General features: G+C 41.7%; 1 protein-coding gene across 5 annotated transcripts in view; it reads right to left on the bottom strand.

Annotated features, from left to right (window-relative positions):
- Window positions 1–200: 200 nt before the first annotated feature.
- LOC112266620 (tuftelin) overlaps window positions 201–17,221 on the bottom strand; it is a 49,527-nt gene continuing 32,506 nt past the window's right edge. Inside the window, exons 1-10 of one of the 5 annotated variants that reach the window (XM_024444265.2) lie at window positions 11,330–11,373; window positions 10,308–10,395; window positions 10,129–10,226; window positions 9,837–9,893; window positions 7,800–7,895; window positions 3,776–3,886; window positions 1,801–2,024; window positions 1,366–1,471; window positions 916–999; window positions 201–800 (exon numbers count right to left, since the gene is read on the bottom strand). In XM_024444265.2, coding sequence (XP_024300033.1) covers window positions 696–800; window positions 916–999; window positions 1,366–1,471; window positions 1,801–2,024; window positions 3,776–3,886; window positions 7,800–7,895; window positions 9,837–9,893; window positions 10,129–10,161 — 816 coding nt within the window. In that variant the 5' untranslated portion in view covers window positions 10,162–10,226; window positions 10,308–10,395; window positions 11,330–11,373 and the 3' untranslated portion in view covers window positions 201–695. Of the gene's footprint in view, window positions 801–915; window positions 1,000–1,365; window positions 1,472–1,800; window positions 2,025–3,775; window positions 3,887–7,799; window positions 7,896–9,836; window positions 9,894–10,128; window positions 10,227–10,307; window positions 10,396–11,329; window positions 11,374–17,221 lie in introns of those variants that run through there. The other 4 variants (XM_024444267.2, XM_042295760.1, XM_024444266.2 and 1 more) reach the window with 4 other exon arrangements.

Raw genomic sequence — 17,221 nt, 5'->3', positions numbered from 1 at the left:
ATTAGCCTATCAGAAGCTTCTAAAGCCATGACATCCTTTTCTAAAATTTCACAAGCTTTTTAAAGCCACAGTCAACTGTGTATGTAATCTTCTGACCCACTGGAATTGTGATAGAGTGAATTATAAGTGAAATCATCTGTCTGTAAACAATTGTTGGAAAAATTATTTGTGTCATGCACAAAGTAGATGTCCTAACCGACTTGCCAAAACTATAATTTGTTAACAAGAAATTTGTGGAGTGGTTGAAAAATGACTTTTAATGACTCCAACCTAAGTATATGTAAACTTCCGAATTCAACTGTATATACACACACACACCAACCAGCTGTCTCGCTCATTTTATCACTTCCTCTATCCATCTCTCTTGATCTTTATCTCCCTCTGCTCAGGACTTGATCTCGATGACTCAGATTGAAGGAAGTGACTTATTTCTGTGCATTGATGAAGGTGGGCAAAAGAACAGAAATATACCAACTTCCTTGGCCCTCATTTCTATCCTGGAACATTATACTGTGTTGCTGCTGTGTTGTTCATGAAGATAACCACACATTAATTTAATTGATTTTTGTGTAAATATATATATTTTTTGACTCAATGAAAAATCTCCATTACAATAGCTTTTTAGTCCTGGAATAGGTTTGATCTGTGTCCGGGAAACCGGCCCTATAGAGATAAGAGACAGGAAGGTGTTGTTGTCACCTGTAGATAATCTGGGGAGTGGGTTTGCATTCTTTGGTGGGCGGAGAAGCAGGCTTCTGACCCTCCAGGAAGTACTCTATCTGGTCACGCATCTCTGTGTTCTGGAGAGGAGAGGGGTCAAAGGTCATTCAGACAGAGGGGGACCTAACACAGGGACCCCTATCCCTCAAACACACATACACACACCACAACACAAATAGCTGTATGAGTACTGACCTCAGCTTCCAGAAAAGCCACCTTCTCCTCTAGATCCCTGATCACTCTCTCTCTCTCCTGTATTACTGTCCGTGAGTTCTGCAGCTGTAACACACACAAAACAAATACACTTAGATACTACAGAGGAAAACCAACATTCACTCTAACTTCCACAGAAGAGGATGCTTCATCACTTATTCATGATGAGTGTTCTGTTTCAGCAAACAGTTTAGCTTGGCTTACAGTAACTCCTCTATTGCCTTTACAAACCAAAGCAATTAGGAACCCTCTAATCCCTCCTTTTCAATATCATTTTCCCATTGATGGCTGCTACGCATGCAGGGTTTGTGTGTGTTTGTGTTTGTGTATGATTGTGTGTGTATGTGCTTGTATGTGCATGTACGCTCCGTGCACATCCACCTGTGTGTATCTGCCGCATGTGTACGTGCGTCCATATGTGTGTGTTCTCACCTGTTCGATCATGTGGCGGACCTTCCTCTGCTGGCTCTTCAGCATGTCATCCAGGTGATGGATTTTCTCCTTCAGGACAGCCAGCTCCTTCTCCAGCTCCTCAGTTCTGACAACACACACCACAACCCACTGGTTACATAAGCATAATTACCATAACATCTACACTATATATAAGCTTGCCATATTTATGGGTCCAAAGTTTAAAGACAGTATACAGTATCCTTTTAAGTATCTTGGATAAATATGGCAATTCATTAACGATGTAGTCCATACAGTAGCAATGCCTGCTGCTGAGGACTGTAATGTTTGTATAGTATCTCATATACAACTCATGTACAGTAGTGTAGGAGTTGTATATGTGATACTATGTGCAGACAATCTACGTTTCAGTTTTATGACTGATTTGTAGTCGTTATGGTGACAGAGCCTCTTCACCTCTGCTTTTTCTCCTGCACCCCCTCCTTGGCTGCTCTCAGCTGCAGCAGGTCAGCCTCACTGGCGGCTATTTTGCCCCTCAGGACAGCACCCTCCAGCTCCATGCCCCCCAGTAACCTCTGCAAATCCTCCACCTTCTGACCTCGCTCCCCCGCCTCCCCCTCCACCCACTGCAGGTGCTTCGACTGCTCGTCGAGGCGCCGGCTGAACTCATCGCTTTCAGCCTGCAGGGGGAGCCAGATAAGTAAAGTTCCCAATTAAATCTAGTTACAGTAATGGTCAGGAAATAGTTCAAATGTGTTACATGATCAGTGGATATTCAATTGTGGACTGGGATGGCTTAAATGCAAATACCAATACTAATATCAAAGATGAGTAACTGAGCACTCAGTCTTTAGGGGTCAACAGTAATACTTCTAGGTCATTCTTATCAATAGTACCAGTCAATCTACAGTACCAGTCAAAAGTTTGGACACACCTACTCATTCAAGGGTTTTTCTTTATTTTTTACTATTTTCTACATTGTATAATAATAGTGAAGACATCAAACCTATGAAATAACACATATGGCATCAAGTAGTAACCAATAAAGTGTTAAACAAATCAAAATATATTTTACATTTTAGATTATTCAAAGTTGCCACCCTTTGCCTTGATGACAGCTTTGCACACTCTTGGCATTCTTTCAACCAGCCTCACCTAGAATGTTTTTCCAACAGTCTTGAAGGAGTTCCCACATATGCTGAGCACTTGTTGGCTGCTTTTCCTTTACTCTGCGGTCCAAATCATGCTAAACCATCTCAACTGGGTTGAGGTTGTGTGATTGTGGAGGCCAGGTCATCTGATGCTGCACTCCATCACTCTCCTTCTTGGTTAAATAGCCCGTACACAGCCTGGAGATGTGTTGGGTCATTGTCCTGTTGAAAAACAAATGATAGTCCCACTAAGCGCAAACCAGATGGGGTGGCATATCGCTGCTGTGGTAGCCATGCTGGTTAAGTATGCCTTGAATTCTAAATAAAGCACAGACAGTGTCACCAGCAAAGCACCCCCACATCATCACACCTCCTTCTCCATGCTTCACGGTGGGAACCACACATGCGGATATCATCCGTTCACCTACTCTGCGCCTCACAAAGACACGGCAGTTGGAACCAAAAAGCTCAAATTTGGACTCATCAGACCAAAGGACAGATTTCCACCTGTGTAATGTCCATTGCTCGTGTTTCATGGCCCAAGCAACTCTCTTCTTCTAATTTGTGTCCTTTAGTAGTGGTTTCTTCACAGCAATTCGACCATGATGGCCTGATTCACACAGTCTCCTCTGAACAGTTGATGCTGAGGTGTGTCTGTTACTTGAACTCTGTGAAGCATTTATTTGTGGTGCAAATTCTGAGGCTGGTAACTCTAATGAACTTATCCTCTGCAGCAGAGGTAACGCTGGGTCTTCCTATGGCAGCCCTCATAAGATCCAGTTTCATCCTAGCGTTTGATGGTTTTTGCAACTGCACTTGAAGAAACATTGAAAGTTCTTGAAATGTTCTGACCTTCTTGTTTTAAAGTAATGATGGACTGTAATTTCTCTTTGCTTATTTGAGCTGTTCTTGCCATAATATGGACTTGGTCTTTTACCAAATAGGGCAATCTTCTGTACACCAACCCTACCTTGTCACAACACAACTGATTGGCTCAAACACATATTTTTTTTAAACTTTTAACAAGGCACACCTGTTAATTGAAATGCATTACAGGTGACTACCTCATGAAGCTGGTTGAGAAGAATCTCAAATATAAAATAGATTTTGATTTGTTTAACACTTTTTTGCTGGTTACTAAATTATTCCATGCGTGTTATTTCATAGTTTTGATGTCTTCACTATTATTCTACATGGTAGAAAATAGTAAAAATAAAGAAAAAAATTAAAATGAGTACGTGTGTCCAAACTTTTGAGAGAGAATCTATCCATACACTGACCTGCATTCTGTCTCTCTCCTCCTTGTGTCTCTTCTCTGACTCCTTCAGCTGGGCATACAGGCGCTTGCTCACCTCCCTTATCTTTGCACTGTCCTCTGAATTCTCCCTGACCTTTAAAGAGAGAGACATAGATTAGGCTAAGTACAAGCTCAATGAACTTGAACACAGAGTAAACACAAACATACAGAGTGCTCGGTGCTGACATGCCATTTGCATACCATTTCCGTATTTGCTTGAGGTAAAAGGCCACCTAAATGGGTTGGTGTGTCATGTAAATGTCAGGTGTCTGCCAGCTAAACACACTGGTTTTCCCAATAAAATACCACACCATGTATTGTGTTCCCTAACATTAACACAGTTTAGAATGGCTAAAAAGGCCAAAAAGATCATCAAGGCCACTGCCTGTTCACCCCACTATCATCCAGAAGGCGAGGTGCATCAAAGCTGGGACCAGGAGACTGAAAAACAGCTTTTATCTCAAGGCCATCAGACTGTTAAACAGCCATCACTAGCACATTAGAGGCTGCTGCCTACAGGCATAGACTAGAAATCACTGGCCACTTTAAGGAAAGGAACACTAGTCACTTTAATAATGTTTACATATCTGGCATTACTCATCTCATATGTATATACTGTATTCTATGCTATTCTACTGTATCTTAGTCTGGAGCTAGAAGCACAAGCATTTCGCTACACTAGCAATAACATCTGCTAATCACGTGTATGTGACCAATAAAATGTGATTTGATTTAATCGGAAGGCATCGTAACAAGACTCTAACCAAAGGACAGGTCATGTAATACAGTCACTGTCCAGACATACAGTGCATTCCCTTAGAATGTATTGTTATTCCTACTAATGCTGAGAGAAACCTAGTGAACTCTTCAGCATTTTCTGTATTTCTGCATAGATTTCACATAACATGTGATCAGCTCTTTATCTATGTCCTAATAATAAATCAATGCAAATAGTCCCGGTAGCCATTTGATTAGCTGTTCAGAAGTCTTATGGCTTGACAATTTTTAGGGCCTTCCTCTGACACCGCCTGATATAGAGGTCCTGGATGGCAGGAAGCCTGGCCCCAGTGATGTACTGGGCTGTACACACTACCCTCTGTACTGTCTTGCGGTCGGAGGCCGAGCAGTTGCCATACCAGGCAGTGATGCAACCTGTCAGGATGCTCTCGATGGTGCAGCTGTAAAACCTTTTGAGGACCTGAGGACCCATGCCAAATCTCCTGAGGGGCAATAGGTTTTGTCATGCCCTCTTCACGACTATCTTGGTGTGCTTGGACCATGTTAGCTTGTTGGTGATGTGGATGCCAAGGAACTTGAAGCTCTCAACCTGCTCCACTACAGCCACGTCGATACGAATGGGAGGCGTGCTCGGTCCTTCTTTTCCTGTAGTCCACAATCATCTCCTTTTTCTTGATCACGTTGAGGGAGAGGTTGTTGCCCTTGCACCACATGGTCAGGTCTCGTCGTTGTCATCTGTTGTGTCATCAGCAAACTTAATGACGGTGTTGGAGTAGTTTGCAAGCCTTGCCACATTCGAATGAGCGTCGGAACCAGTGTAGTATGATTAGATCTTAGTTCTGTATTGACGCTTTGCCTGCTTGATGGTTCGTCAGGAGGGCATAGCGGGATTTCTTATAAGCTTCCGGGTTAGAGTCCCGCTCCTTGAAAGCAGCAGCTCTACCCTTTAGCTCAGTGCGAATGTTGCCCGTAATCCATGGCTTCTGGTTGGGGTATGTGCGTACAGTCACTGTCCTCGATGCACTTATTGATAAAGCCAGTGACTGATGTGGTGTATTCCTCAATGCTATCGGAAGAATCCCGGAACATATTCCAGTCTGTGCAAGCAAAACAGTCCTGTAGTTTTGCATCTGCTTCATCTGACCACTTTGTTATAGGACAAGTCACTGGTGCTTCCTGCTTTAATTTTTGCTTGTGTAAGCAGGAATCAGGAGGATAGAATTATGGTCAGATTTGCCAAATGGAGAGCGAGGGAGACCTTTGTACACGTCTCTGTGTGTGGAGTAAAGGTGGTCTAGAATTGTTTCCCCTCTGGTTCCACATTTAACATGCTGATAGAAATGAGGTAAAACTAATTTAAGTTTCACTGCATTAAAGTCCCTGGCCACTAGGAGCGCCGCCTTTGGATGAGTGTTTTCTGTTTGCATATGGCGGTATATACAGCTCATTGAGTGCGGTTTTAGTGACAGCACCGGTATGTGGTGGTATGTAGATAGTTACAAAAAAATACAGATGAAAACTCTCACGGTAGATAGCGTGGTCTACAGCTTATCAGCTGATACTCTACCTCAGGCGAACAAAACCTTGAGACTTCCTGAGATGTCGTGCACCAGCTGTTGTTTACATATATGCATATGCCCCTGCCCCGTATCTTACCCGAGGCTGCTGTTCTATCCTGCCGATAGAGTATATAACCTGCCAGCTGTAAGTTCTTAATGTCGTAGTTCAGCCACGACTCGGTGAAACATAAGATATTACAGTTTTTAATGTCCCGTTGGTAGGATATACGTGCTTTCAGTTCATCCCATTTATTTTCCAGCGATTGAACGTTAGCTAGCAGGACGGAAGGCAAAGGCAGATTAGACACTCGTCTCCTGATCCTCACAAGGCACTCTGATCTTTTTCTGCAAAATCTCTGTTTCCTTTTCTAGAGAATGACGGGGATCTGGGCCTGGTCGGGTGTCCCTCCCATCCGACTCATTGAAGAAAAACTCTTTGTCTAATCTGAGGTTAGGAGTCAGTGTTCTGATGTCCAGAAGCTCTTTTCAGTCATAAGAGATGGTGGCAGCAACATTATGTGCAAAACAAGTTACGAACAATGCAAAAAAAACTAGCAAAAATAGCATGGTTGGTTAAGAGCTGTTAAGATAAAGTGAACCTGATTAAATTACTTTTATATTTCTTTATTGAGCAAATTGATCCATCATTCAATGTCTTTGTTGGAAAAAGCATGTGAACCTCTAGATTAATGAGCTCAATAAAGTAATCAACATTTTTGTATTTGTTCCCATATTCCTTGCATGCAATGACTACATCAAGCTTGTAACTCTACAAACTCGTTGTATACATTTGCAGGTTTTTTTGTGTGTGTTTTGGGTTAAGTTTTTCCCAACCTGAACTGAATGGTGAATATGAATGTCTTGTGGCATTTTGGAGTCCGTTTTATTGTGAGTAAGAATAGAAGATGTTTCTGAACACTACTACAATAAAACATGTTAACATGCTGTCTTACAATAAAAGTGACCCCAAAATGGACATTTTTCACCATTCACTATTCACCATTCAGTTCCGGTATTGAACTGAATGGTGACCCCCAAATGCAAATGCATACAACGGGTTGGTAGAGTTACAAGCTTCATGTAGTCATTGAATGCAAGGAATACAGGACCATATACTAATCTTTTGATTACTTTAATACACTTAATTGAGCTCATTAATTTAGAGGTTCATAAACTTTTTCAGACAAAGAAGTTAAATGTTGGATCAATTAAAAAGTACAATTGATTTTTGTTTAATCAGGTTAACTTGATCTATTATTTAGACTAGGTCAAATCTATGCAGAAATACAGTAAAACTCTAAAGGGTTTACAGACGTTCTCTCACTACTGTAGGTAATCGCTGTCTGGTGTCCTTTTACAGGATGCTATGTTGTGATGCACTGAAATTGGATATGTTGTTAGCGTGTGTGTGTGTGTGTGTGTGTGACCTCTCTGTGTTTTCTCTATATCACTATACTTTTAAAATGGAGACCAGCAGCCATTTTAAAAAACAGAGGGATGTAGTTTGTGAAAATGTATGTTTTTAAAAGTATTTTATAATATGAATATAAATGTAATTTTCAGTTCATATACACATTCCTATTCAAATCGTCTACACAGTAGTTAAATACTTTTTTTCTATACAGCACTAATGTGGAACTGATGCAAACAAACAAAATATTTAAGAGAACAAAAGTTTGAGTAAATGTTGACATGCAAATAAGGTCTTACATTTGATTCTGACTCAGTCCCAACAATTTTACAATTGGTGACAATTGCTGGGTTGGTAGGCAGGGTGACACTGACTTTGTAACCATTGGCTGGAAACTGAAGGATAGAGCAGGGGTTAGTGGAGTTATTTCATCAGTATTTGTTTGTATTTGAGTATTAGAATGTATAAGAATGAGTTAAATTAGCTACAGTGCCTTCAGAAATTATATATATTTTTTTCCCACATGTTGTTGTGTTACAGCCTGAGTTTAAAATTGATTCAATTGAGATTTTGTGTCACTGGCCTACACACAATACCTCATAATGTCAAAGTGTAATTCTGTTTTTAGAAATGTATTCAAATTAATAAAACATGAAAGATGAATTCTCTTGAGCCAATAAGTATTGAACCCCTTTGTTATGGCAAGCCTTAAAGCCTAAAGGTCAGGAGTAAACATGTGCTTAAATAAGTCACATAATCAGTTGCATGGACTCACTCTGTGTGCAATAAGAGTAAGGTTTGACTTTGGAGACGAGAAGCAAGTACAGGGAGTGAACATTTGACGGAAAATGGACATCAAACAAAACAAGAACAGCGTCTGGACGGGGGAACAAAACATCATTACGACAAAAGTGCTGACAGGGGGAACAAAACTGAGGAACAGACAGATATAGAGTGGGCAATCAACAACGTGAAGGAGTTCAAGTGAGTCCAATGAGTGCTGATGCGTGTAATGAAGGTGACAGGTGTGTGTAATAAAAGGCAGCCTGGCGCCTTCGAGCACCAGAGAGGGGAAGCGGGAGCAGGCATGACAATAATAGTGTTTAACATATTTTTGAATAACTACCTCATCTCTGTACCCCACGCATGCAATTATCTCTTAGGTGCCTCAGTCAATCGGTACATTTCAAACACAGATTGAATCACAAGACCAGGTAGGTTTTCCAATGCCTCGCAAAGAACGTCACCTATTGGTAGATGGGTAAATAAAATAAAAGGCAAACATTGAATATCCCTTTGAGCATGGTGAAGTTATTGTGCTTTGGTTGGTGTGTCAATTACACCTAGTCACTACAAAGATACATGCGCCCTTCCTTATTCAGTGGCATGAGAGGAAGTAAACCGCTCAGGGATTTCACCATGAAGTGAATGGTGACTTCAATACAATTACAGAGTTCAATGTTTGTGATAGGGGAAAACTGACGATGGATCAACAACATTGTAGTTACTCCACAATACTAACCTAACTGACAGAGTGAAAAGAAGGAAGCCTGTACATAATATAAATATTTGAAAACATGTATCCTGTTTGCAACAAAGCACTAAAGTAATCGTGCAAAAAATTTGGCAAAATGTTATGTTTGGGGCAAATCCAATACAACATATTACTGTGTACCACTCTCCATATTTTCAAGCATAGTGGTGACTGCATCATGTTATGGGTATTCTTGTAATCGTTAAGAACTGGGGAGTTTTTCCAGAATAAAAATAACCAGAATGGAGCAAATTCCTAGAGGAAAACATGGTTCAGTCTGCTTTCCACCAGAAACTGCAAGATGAATTCATCTTTCAGCAGGACAATAACCTAAATCCCAAATATACACTGGAGTTGCTTACCAAGACAACTTTGAACGTTCCTGAGTGTCCTAGTTACAGTTTTGAATTAAATCGGCTTGAAAGTCTATGGAAAGACTTGTAAATAGCTGTCTAGCAATGATCAACAACCAACTTGACAGAGCTTGATACATTTTTAAAGAATAATGTACCAATATTGTACAATCCAGGTGTGCAAAGCTCTTAGAGACTTACCCAGAAAGACTCAGCTGTAATCGCTGCCAAGGATGATTCTAACATGTATTGACTCAGGGGTGTGAATACTTATGTAAATTAGATAATTCTGTATTTAATTTTATAAAAACATGTTTTCACTTTGCCATTATGAGGTATTATGTGTAGTTGACTTAAAAATAAATATTTTATTCATTTTGAAACCAAGCTGTAACACAACAGAATGTGGAATAATCAAGGGGTATGAATACCTCCTGAAGGCATTGTACCTTGTTATTCTGTCTGGTGGCCATCTGTTCCCTCAAGGTCTTCAGACAGTACCGAACCTAAAGAGAGACAACACATAACACACATTATATATTTTATTTCCACTACACCAGCTTGCACACACACACACTAGAAGGACTTTACATCAACAACACACACCCTTCCTCTGTACACCCAAACCACCCATTCATTTCCCTGTCCTTCAACAGAACCCCACCCACTGTGTGATGTTGAGTCATTCTCCCATATTGCTGGTGCAGAGAAAACTAAATCAAGATGGCAGCACTCACTGACCTCCTGTATCTGAGACACCTCGTCTGTCAGCATCTTGACACTCTGCTGGTGTTTTCCTTCTCTGTTTGTGGGACTCGAGGTACACCTGTACAATAGAGCTGGGGTATTCTGTTAGTCAAGGGAAGTGCTGAAATCACATACACACCAATGCACACAGGCTTAAACTTGCTCATACACACCTTAAGGACCTCTACTTTCTCTTCCCGAAGGTCGGATCAGATTTAGCCTCTGGCTAGTCTGGTATTCACTGGTTGACTGTGGCTGTGACTGTGAGAAATAGAGTAAGAATACAATACAATATAATCATGATTATTATTTAGTAATAGTGAGAAGAAAAAGAATGATCAATGTACCTTGTCAATGAACTGTTCTGATGACTGGGTTGACTGATTCTGTGCTTGTAGAGTGAGTCTGAGCAACCTGCACCTAATTTGAAATCAGAGGCAAGAGGACTAAGCACCTCTCTGTCTGTATGTCGGATGTTGTCTTGTCAAAAAGATTATGACATTGTTAACGCCCATAGCAAACCATTTCATATTTAACTTACGTTTAATTGGATTAAATTGTTTTGGTGTCTTTTAGTTGTCACTGTATTAGACTAAGAATCGGTGATTGGATGATGTTGAAGTTGAAATGGTGCTGGTTCCATTTGGGACGCAGACACTGACTGTCTGTTGTTTCCACCGCACCACTTTTCTAATCCAACTCTGGATCTGACCTAAAATTACAGTAACTAAAAGTCAAACCAGTCCAACTAAGTACTGTAGGTCCTTAAATAGCAACACATTCCACATTAGGGATGGCTGTCACTTCACAGTTGTGTCCCGTCCCTTTGGCAATACCAGTAAAATGTTGACAACATAGCCATATATACTGTTAATAGACTATTTGTTCTCTACTGTATAGACTGAATATGAAAACGTGTACTTTATCATAAATAAGGCATAGATTTCAATGTGGTCAAAATACCTGTTACTCTAGTAAATCTTAATTTATGACATACAATATGTGAAATAACTCAGGTGATCCTCATATTATTTACAATTAAATAGACAATGCTTAAGTTATTGAAAAAGAATGGTTGAGTAACAATGGTATATTCTGGAATCATCCCACTGGCCAAATACTGGTCGAATCAACGTATCAAGGCACAAGGTGAGACCCAGATGCAGACACAGGAGGCAGATGGTTGGAGTCTTACAATGTTTAATAATCCAAAGGGGCAGGCAAGAGAATGGTCGTGGACAGGCAAAAGGTCAAAACCAGATCAGAGTCCAGGAGGTACAGAGTGGCAGACAGGCTCGTGGTCAAGGCAGGCAGAATGGTCAGGCAGGCAGGTACAGAGTCCAGAAACAGGCAAGGGTCAAAACCAGGAGGACTAGAAAAAGGAGAATAGCAAAAAGGAATACAGGAAAAACATACATTTGCAAAAAGTCATCAAAGTAAGGGGATTTGGTATTTTTCCCCCAAACCTTTAACCTAAATCCAATGACATGGTGACATTTTTTGTTGATTTCTCATTGAATTCACGTTATTTGGAAACTCAACCAAAACTAGATGTTGAACTCCATCACATCTGGCTGTGATTGGGAGTCCCATAGGGTGGCGCACAATTGGCCCAGCGCCGTCCCGGTTTGACCGGGGTAGGCCATCACTGTAAAGAAGAATTTGTTCTTAACTGACTTGCCTAGTTAAATAGAGGTTCAATAAAAAAGGAACCTTATCAAATGAGTTTTAAACACTTAACTTCGAACTTTTGATGTTTTAAATAATTTTTCATTCTATGGCCTTAAACATGTGTCATTTAATTGTCATAAGGTTACAGTCTTTCCTCAAAAATAAACAAACATTCTCTTTTGGGAAAAAAAAACCTTTTTAATAAGGGAGGTTAACTGCTTTAGAATCAGTCTGAATGGGAAAATAAAACACTCTATAACGGCAGTTCCACATGAATTAAGAGAGTGAATAGTCTTCGGAGAGGTGGTTTAGGCATTACGTAACATAACTGTAAAGGCAGCTTCTCTAGATCTCACTGTCTGATCTGATCCTGCGTCTATAGAGAGTTTCAATGCAGTTAATCCATGTTTATGTTATTTATACTGAACCTTCCTGAACTTGTGTGTACAGAGAGGTGAAGAGGTGTGTTTGTGTGTGCCTGCATGTGTTCCCTTACAAGCCTGAATGTGTTTGTCCGACTGCCTCTATACCCGGCTCTCCCTTCATCCAGCTCAGTATAGACCAGTGGAGGCTCTTCAGAGGAGGAAGAGGAGGACCATCCTACTCAGTGACTTTCATAAAAATGTAAATTGTAAAACATTTAGAAAGTTACGTTACTGCATGAATGTAGTGGGTTTACTAACGTGTTAGTTCAATTAGCTATGCTGACTATGATGTTACTTTAGCTAATATCGAGACAACAATCTAGGCTGTGTGTAGTGGTTTGGTTTGGAAAGGTTATTTAACCTGGTCACATACAGCTGATGTGTCGTGCATTGAAGTCTACAAGTGAAGGGAAGAGGTGGGAGGAGGAGAGCGCATGAATGCGAGAAGGAATACAACGTGGCTGCTGTGAAAATGAACTGTGAACTGAAAATGAAATTTACGCGTGATAAGGGGTGTATTCTTTCTGCCGATTCTGTTGAAAAAGTTTCTTAAACGGAAGACAATGGTACAAAATGGGGATAAACATACCTGAATTTGTCCAATAGAAACTCTCGTTTGCAACTGTTGGACTAATGATTACACCCATAAGCATCAGCTAGATGCAGGCAAGTGTGCAAGGCAGTACTGCATGTCACTGTCTTTCCATATGTCACTGTCTGTCACCTCAAATTTGTCTCTCAACCTGTTTGCACCCACATTGTAAACTTTCATTCATAGGCAAGGTTGTAGCAACCTCATGATGGGTATAAGGGAAATTCAAGTATCATGTAGTAGCCTAAACCTATCGCCGTTGAGAATCATCCAATATGCTGTAATAGAAATAACGCCATGCTCGTGAAAAAAATGGCCTCCCTCATTTTAAACGGCACTGACAACCACTGATATAGACCCCATTTGCTCTATGTACACTGAACAAAAATATAAACGCAACATGTAAAGTGTTTAATTTTATTTTTATATTGTGGATAGCTTGTTACTTCCATCAATGTCTGCATCATTCCAATCCCCCATATATTTTTTTGCTATACACATATATACACACATATATATATATATATACATACATACACACATTTATATAGTGGGGCAAAAAAGTATTTAGTCAGCCACCAATTGTGCAAGTTCTCCCTCTTAAAAAGATGAGAGAGGCCTGTAATTTTCATCATAGGTACACTTCAACGATGACAGACAAAATGAGAAAAAAAATCCAGAAAAATCACATTGTAGGATTTTTAATGAATTTATTTGCAAATTATGGTAGAAAATAAGTATTTGGTTACCTACAAACAAGCAAGATTTCTGGCTCTCACAGACCTGTAACTTCTTCTTTAAGAGGCTCCTCTGTCCTCCACTCGTTACCTGTATTAATGGCACCTGTTTGAACTTGTTATCAGTATAAAAGACACCTGTCCACAACCTCAAACAGTCACACTCCAAACTCCACTATGGCCAAGACCAAAGAGCTGTCAAATGACACCAGAAACAAAATTGTAGACCTGAACCAGGCTGGGAAGACTGAATCTGCAATAGGTAAGCAGCTTGGTTTGAAGAAATCAACTGTGGGAGCAATTATTGGGAAATGGAAGACATACAAGACCACTGATAATCTCCCTCGATCTGGGGCTCCACGCAAGATCTCACCCCGTGGGGTCAAAATGATCACAAGAATGGTGAGCAAAAATCCCAGTACCACACGGGGGGACATAGTGAATGACCTGCAGAGAGCTGGGACCAAAGTAACAAAGCCTACCATCAGCAAGGGCATTGAATATGAAACGTGGCTGGGTCTTTCAGCATGACAATGATCCCAAACACACCACCCGGGCAACGAAGGAGTGGCTTCGTAAGAAGCATTTCAAGGTCCTGGAGTGGCCTAGCCAGTCTCCAGATCTCAACCCCATAGAAAATCTTTGGAGGGAGTTGAGTTGAGGGAGTTGAAAGTCCGTGTTGCAACAGCAGCAGCCCCAAAACGTCACTGCTCTAGAGGAGATCTGCATGGAGGAATGGGCCAAAATACCAGCAACAGTGTGTGAAAACCTTGTGAAGACTTACAGAAAATGTTTGACCTCTGTCATTGCCAACAAAGGGTATATAACAAAGTATCGAGATAAACTTTTGTTATTGACCAAATACTTATTTTCCTCCAAAATTTGCAAATAAATTCATAACAATTCCAAGATGGCGTAGCAGTCAGACGTCTTGTCCTGTCGTGTCCCTTGTATATATCGTTTTTACATATTTTTCTTCGCATATCTTTTAAAATATTTTGCTAAACCTTAACATCTAAATACTCTCCTGCAACCCGCCTCACCCTATGTAGCATGGATCTGCTTTCTTTTCTTCTAAAGTATTTATATTTACTTCGGATCTGGAACCCCTCAACTGAAGCTAGCCAGCTAACTACCAGCTATCAGTCAGCAAACCATTGCTAGAGGTCATCAGCTAACCTTTAGGTCGGAAAGCTCTCGCCAGATCGAACAACGCGACTCTCACCAGAGCATAACGGACCTATTATTTTATCCCCGGATTCCCACCGCAAACGGAACATTTTCATCTGGGTCTTCACAACTAGCTAACCGCAACCCCGGATGACTACTCCTGGCTAGCGTTTCCATCCACTTAGCTTGAAGCTAGCCCGGCCAGAGCTCCTGTGCTACCACCGAAGCATACTCCTGGGCTACAATATCCGGACCCACGACCGGTCTATCGATGTCACCGCATGAAGAGGCATAAACAGACTTAACCCCATCGCGACGTCCCCCAAAGGCTAACTTTCTAGCCCTTGCTATCTGCTTGCTTGCTAATTCGGCCTGCTAATTGCTAGCCTGCCCCGGTCTACTAACAGCTAGCTTGTTTAGCCCCGGTCTACTAACAGCTAGCTTGTTTAGCCCCGGTCTACTAACAGCTAGCTTGTTTAGCCCCGGTCTACTAACAGCTAGCTTGTTTAGCCCCGGTCTGCTAACTGCTAGCTTGTTTAGCCCCGGCCTACTAACTGTTAGCTTGTTAGCACAGGCATGCTAAATGTCTGAATCGCCGTGTCCCCAGCTAGCCCAACCACTCACCGGACCCATATTTATTTTCAATCTCTTTTAGATTTTTAATTCGATTATACCTTCCGGTAACCTGCCACACCCAATGTGATATGGAATCGCTATTATTTTTAATTTTTAGAACACATTCAAGAACCTCCAGAAGCTAACTAGCTACAAGCTATTTAGTCATTGTTAGCCACTGCTAGCGGCTTTTACCTTCTGCTCAGCCAGCCAGTTTTTTTTAGCCTGGATAAACTGTCTCTCCACAACAACGCCGGATTCCTGCCGGAATCCCTGGACCACTACTTCTGATCTTCACCGCTAGCTTGCACGCAGTACCGAAGCTATCCCTGAGGCCCACTTCCCGGCCTACTCAGCTGTTCACCCGAACCACACTCATACATGGCGAGAGCCCAATACTCCACCGGATCCTTGCTGTAAACTTGGCTACATAGCTGATGCCTGCTGGACACTGTGATCACTTGGCTACATAGCTGATGCCTGCTGGACTGTCCATTAATCACGGTACTCAATTCTGTTTGTTTGTGTTTTTATCTGTCGGCCCCAGCTGCGAACTCACGCTCTGTGTGTAGTTAATCCGACCCTCTCTGCCTAATCAACGCCATTTTACCTGCTGTTGTTGTGCTAGCTGATTAGCTGTTGTTGTCTCACCTGCTGTTTTAGCTAGCTTTCCCAATCAACACTGTATGCTACTGTATGCCTCACTGTATGTCTCTCTCAAATGTCAATATGCCTTGTATACTGTTGTTCAGGTTAGTTATCATTGTTTTAGTTTACAATGGAGCCCCTAGTTCCACTCTTCATACCTCTCATTTGTCCCAACTCCCACACATGCAGTGACCTCTTATCATCACCCAGTGCCTGGGCTTACCTCCACTGTACCCGTACCCCACCATACCCCTGTCTGCGCACTATGCCCTGAATATATTCTACCATGCCCAGAAATCTGCTCCTTTTATTCTTTGTCCCCAACACCCTAGGTGACCAGTTTTGATAGCCTTTAGCCGCACCCTCATACTACTCCTCTGTTCCACGGGTGATGTGGAGGTAAACCCAGGCCCTGCATGTCCCCAGGCACCCTCATTTGATGACTTCTGTGATTGAAAAAGCCTTGGTTTCATGCATGTCAACATCAGAAGCCTCCTCCCTAAGTTTGTTTTACTCACTGCTTTAGCACACTCTGCTAACCCTGATGTCCTTGCCGTGTCTGAATCCTGGCTTAGGAAGGCCACCAAAAATTCTGAGATTTTCATACCCAACTATAACATTTTCCGTCAAGATAGAACTGCCAAAGGGGGAGGAGTTGCAGTCTACTGCAGAGATAGCCTGCAAAGTAATGTCATACTTTCCAGGTCCATACCCAAACAGTTCGAACTACTAATTTAAAAAATGACTCTCTCCAGAAAGAAATAAGTCTCTCACTGTTGCCGCCTGCTACCGACCCCCCTCAGCTCCCAGCTGTGCCCTGGACACCATTTGTGAATTGATTGCCCCCCATCTAGCTTCAGAGTTTGTTCTGTTAGGTGACCTAAACTGGGATATGCTTAACACCCCGGCAGTCCTACAATCTAAGCTAGATGCCCTCAATCTCACACAAATCATCAAGGAACCCACCAGGTACAACCCTAAATCTGTTAACAAGGGCACCCTCATAGACGTCGTCCTGACCAACTGGCCCTCCAAATACACCTCCACTGTCTTCAACCAGGATCTCAGCGATCACTGCCTCATTGCCTGTATCCGCTACGGATCCACAGTCAAACGACCACCCCTCATCACTGTCAAACGCTCCCTTAAACACTTCTGCGAGCAGGCCTTTCTAATCGACCTGGCCCGGGTATCCTGGAAGGATATCGACCTCATCCCATCAGTTGAGG

The sequence above is a fragment of the Oncorhynchus tshawytscha genome, linkage group LG13, assembly GCF_018296145.1.
Source record: "Oncorhynchus tshawytscha isolate Ot180627B linkage group LG13, Otsh_v2.0, whole genome shotgun sequence".
In the NCBI taxonomy this organism is placed as follows: Eukaryota; Metazoa; Chordata; class Actinopteri; order Salmoniformes; family Salmonidae; genus Oncorhynchus; species Oncorhynchus tshawytscha.
This window is presented reverse-complemented; position numbering and strand designations above follow the sequence as displayed.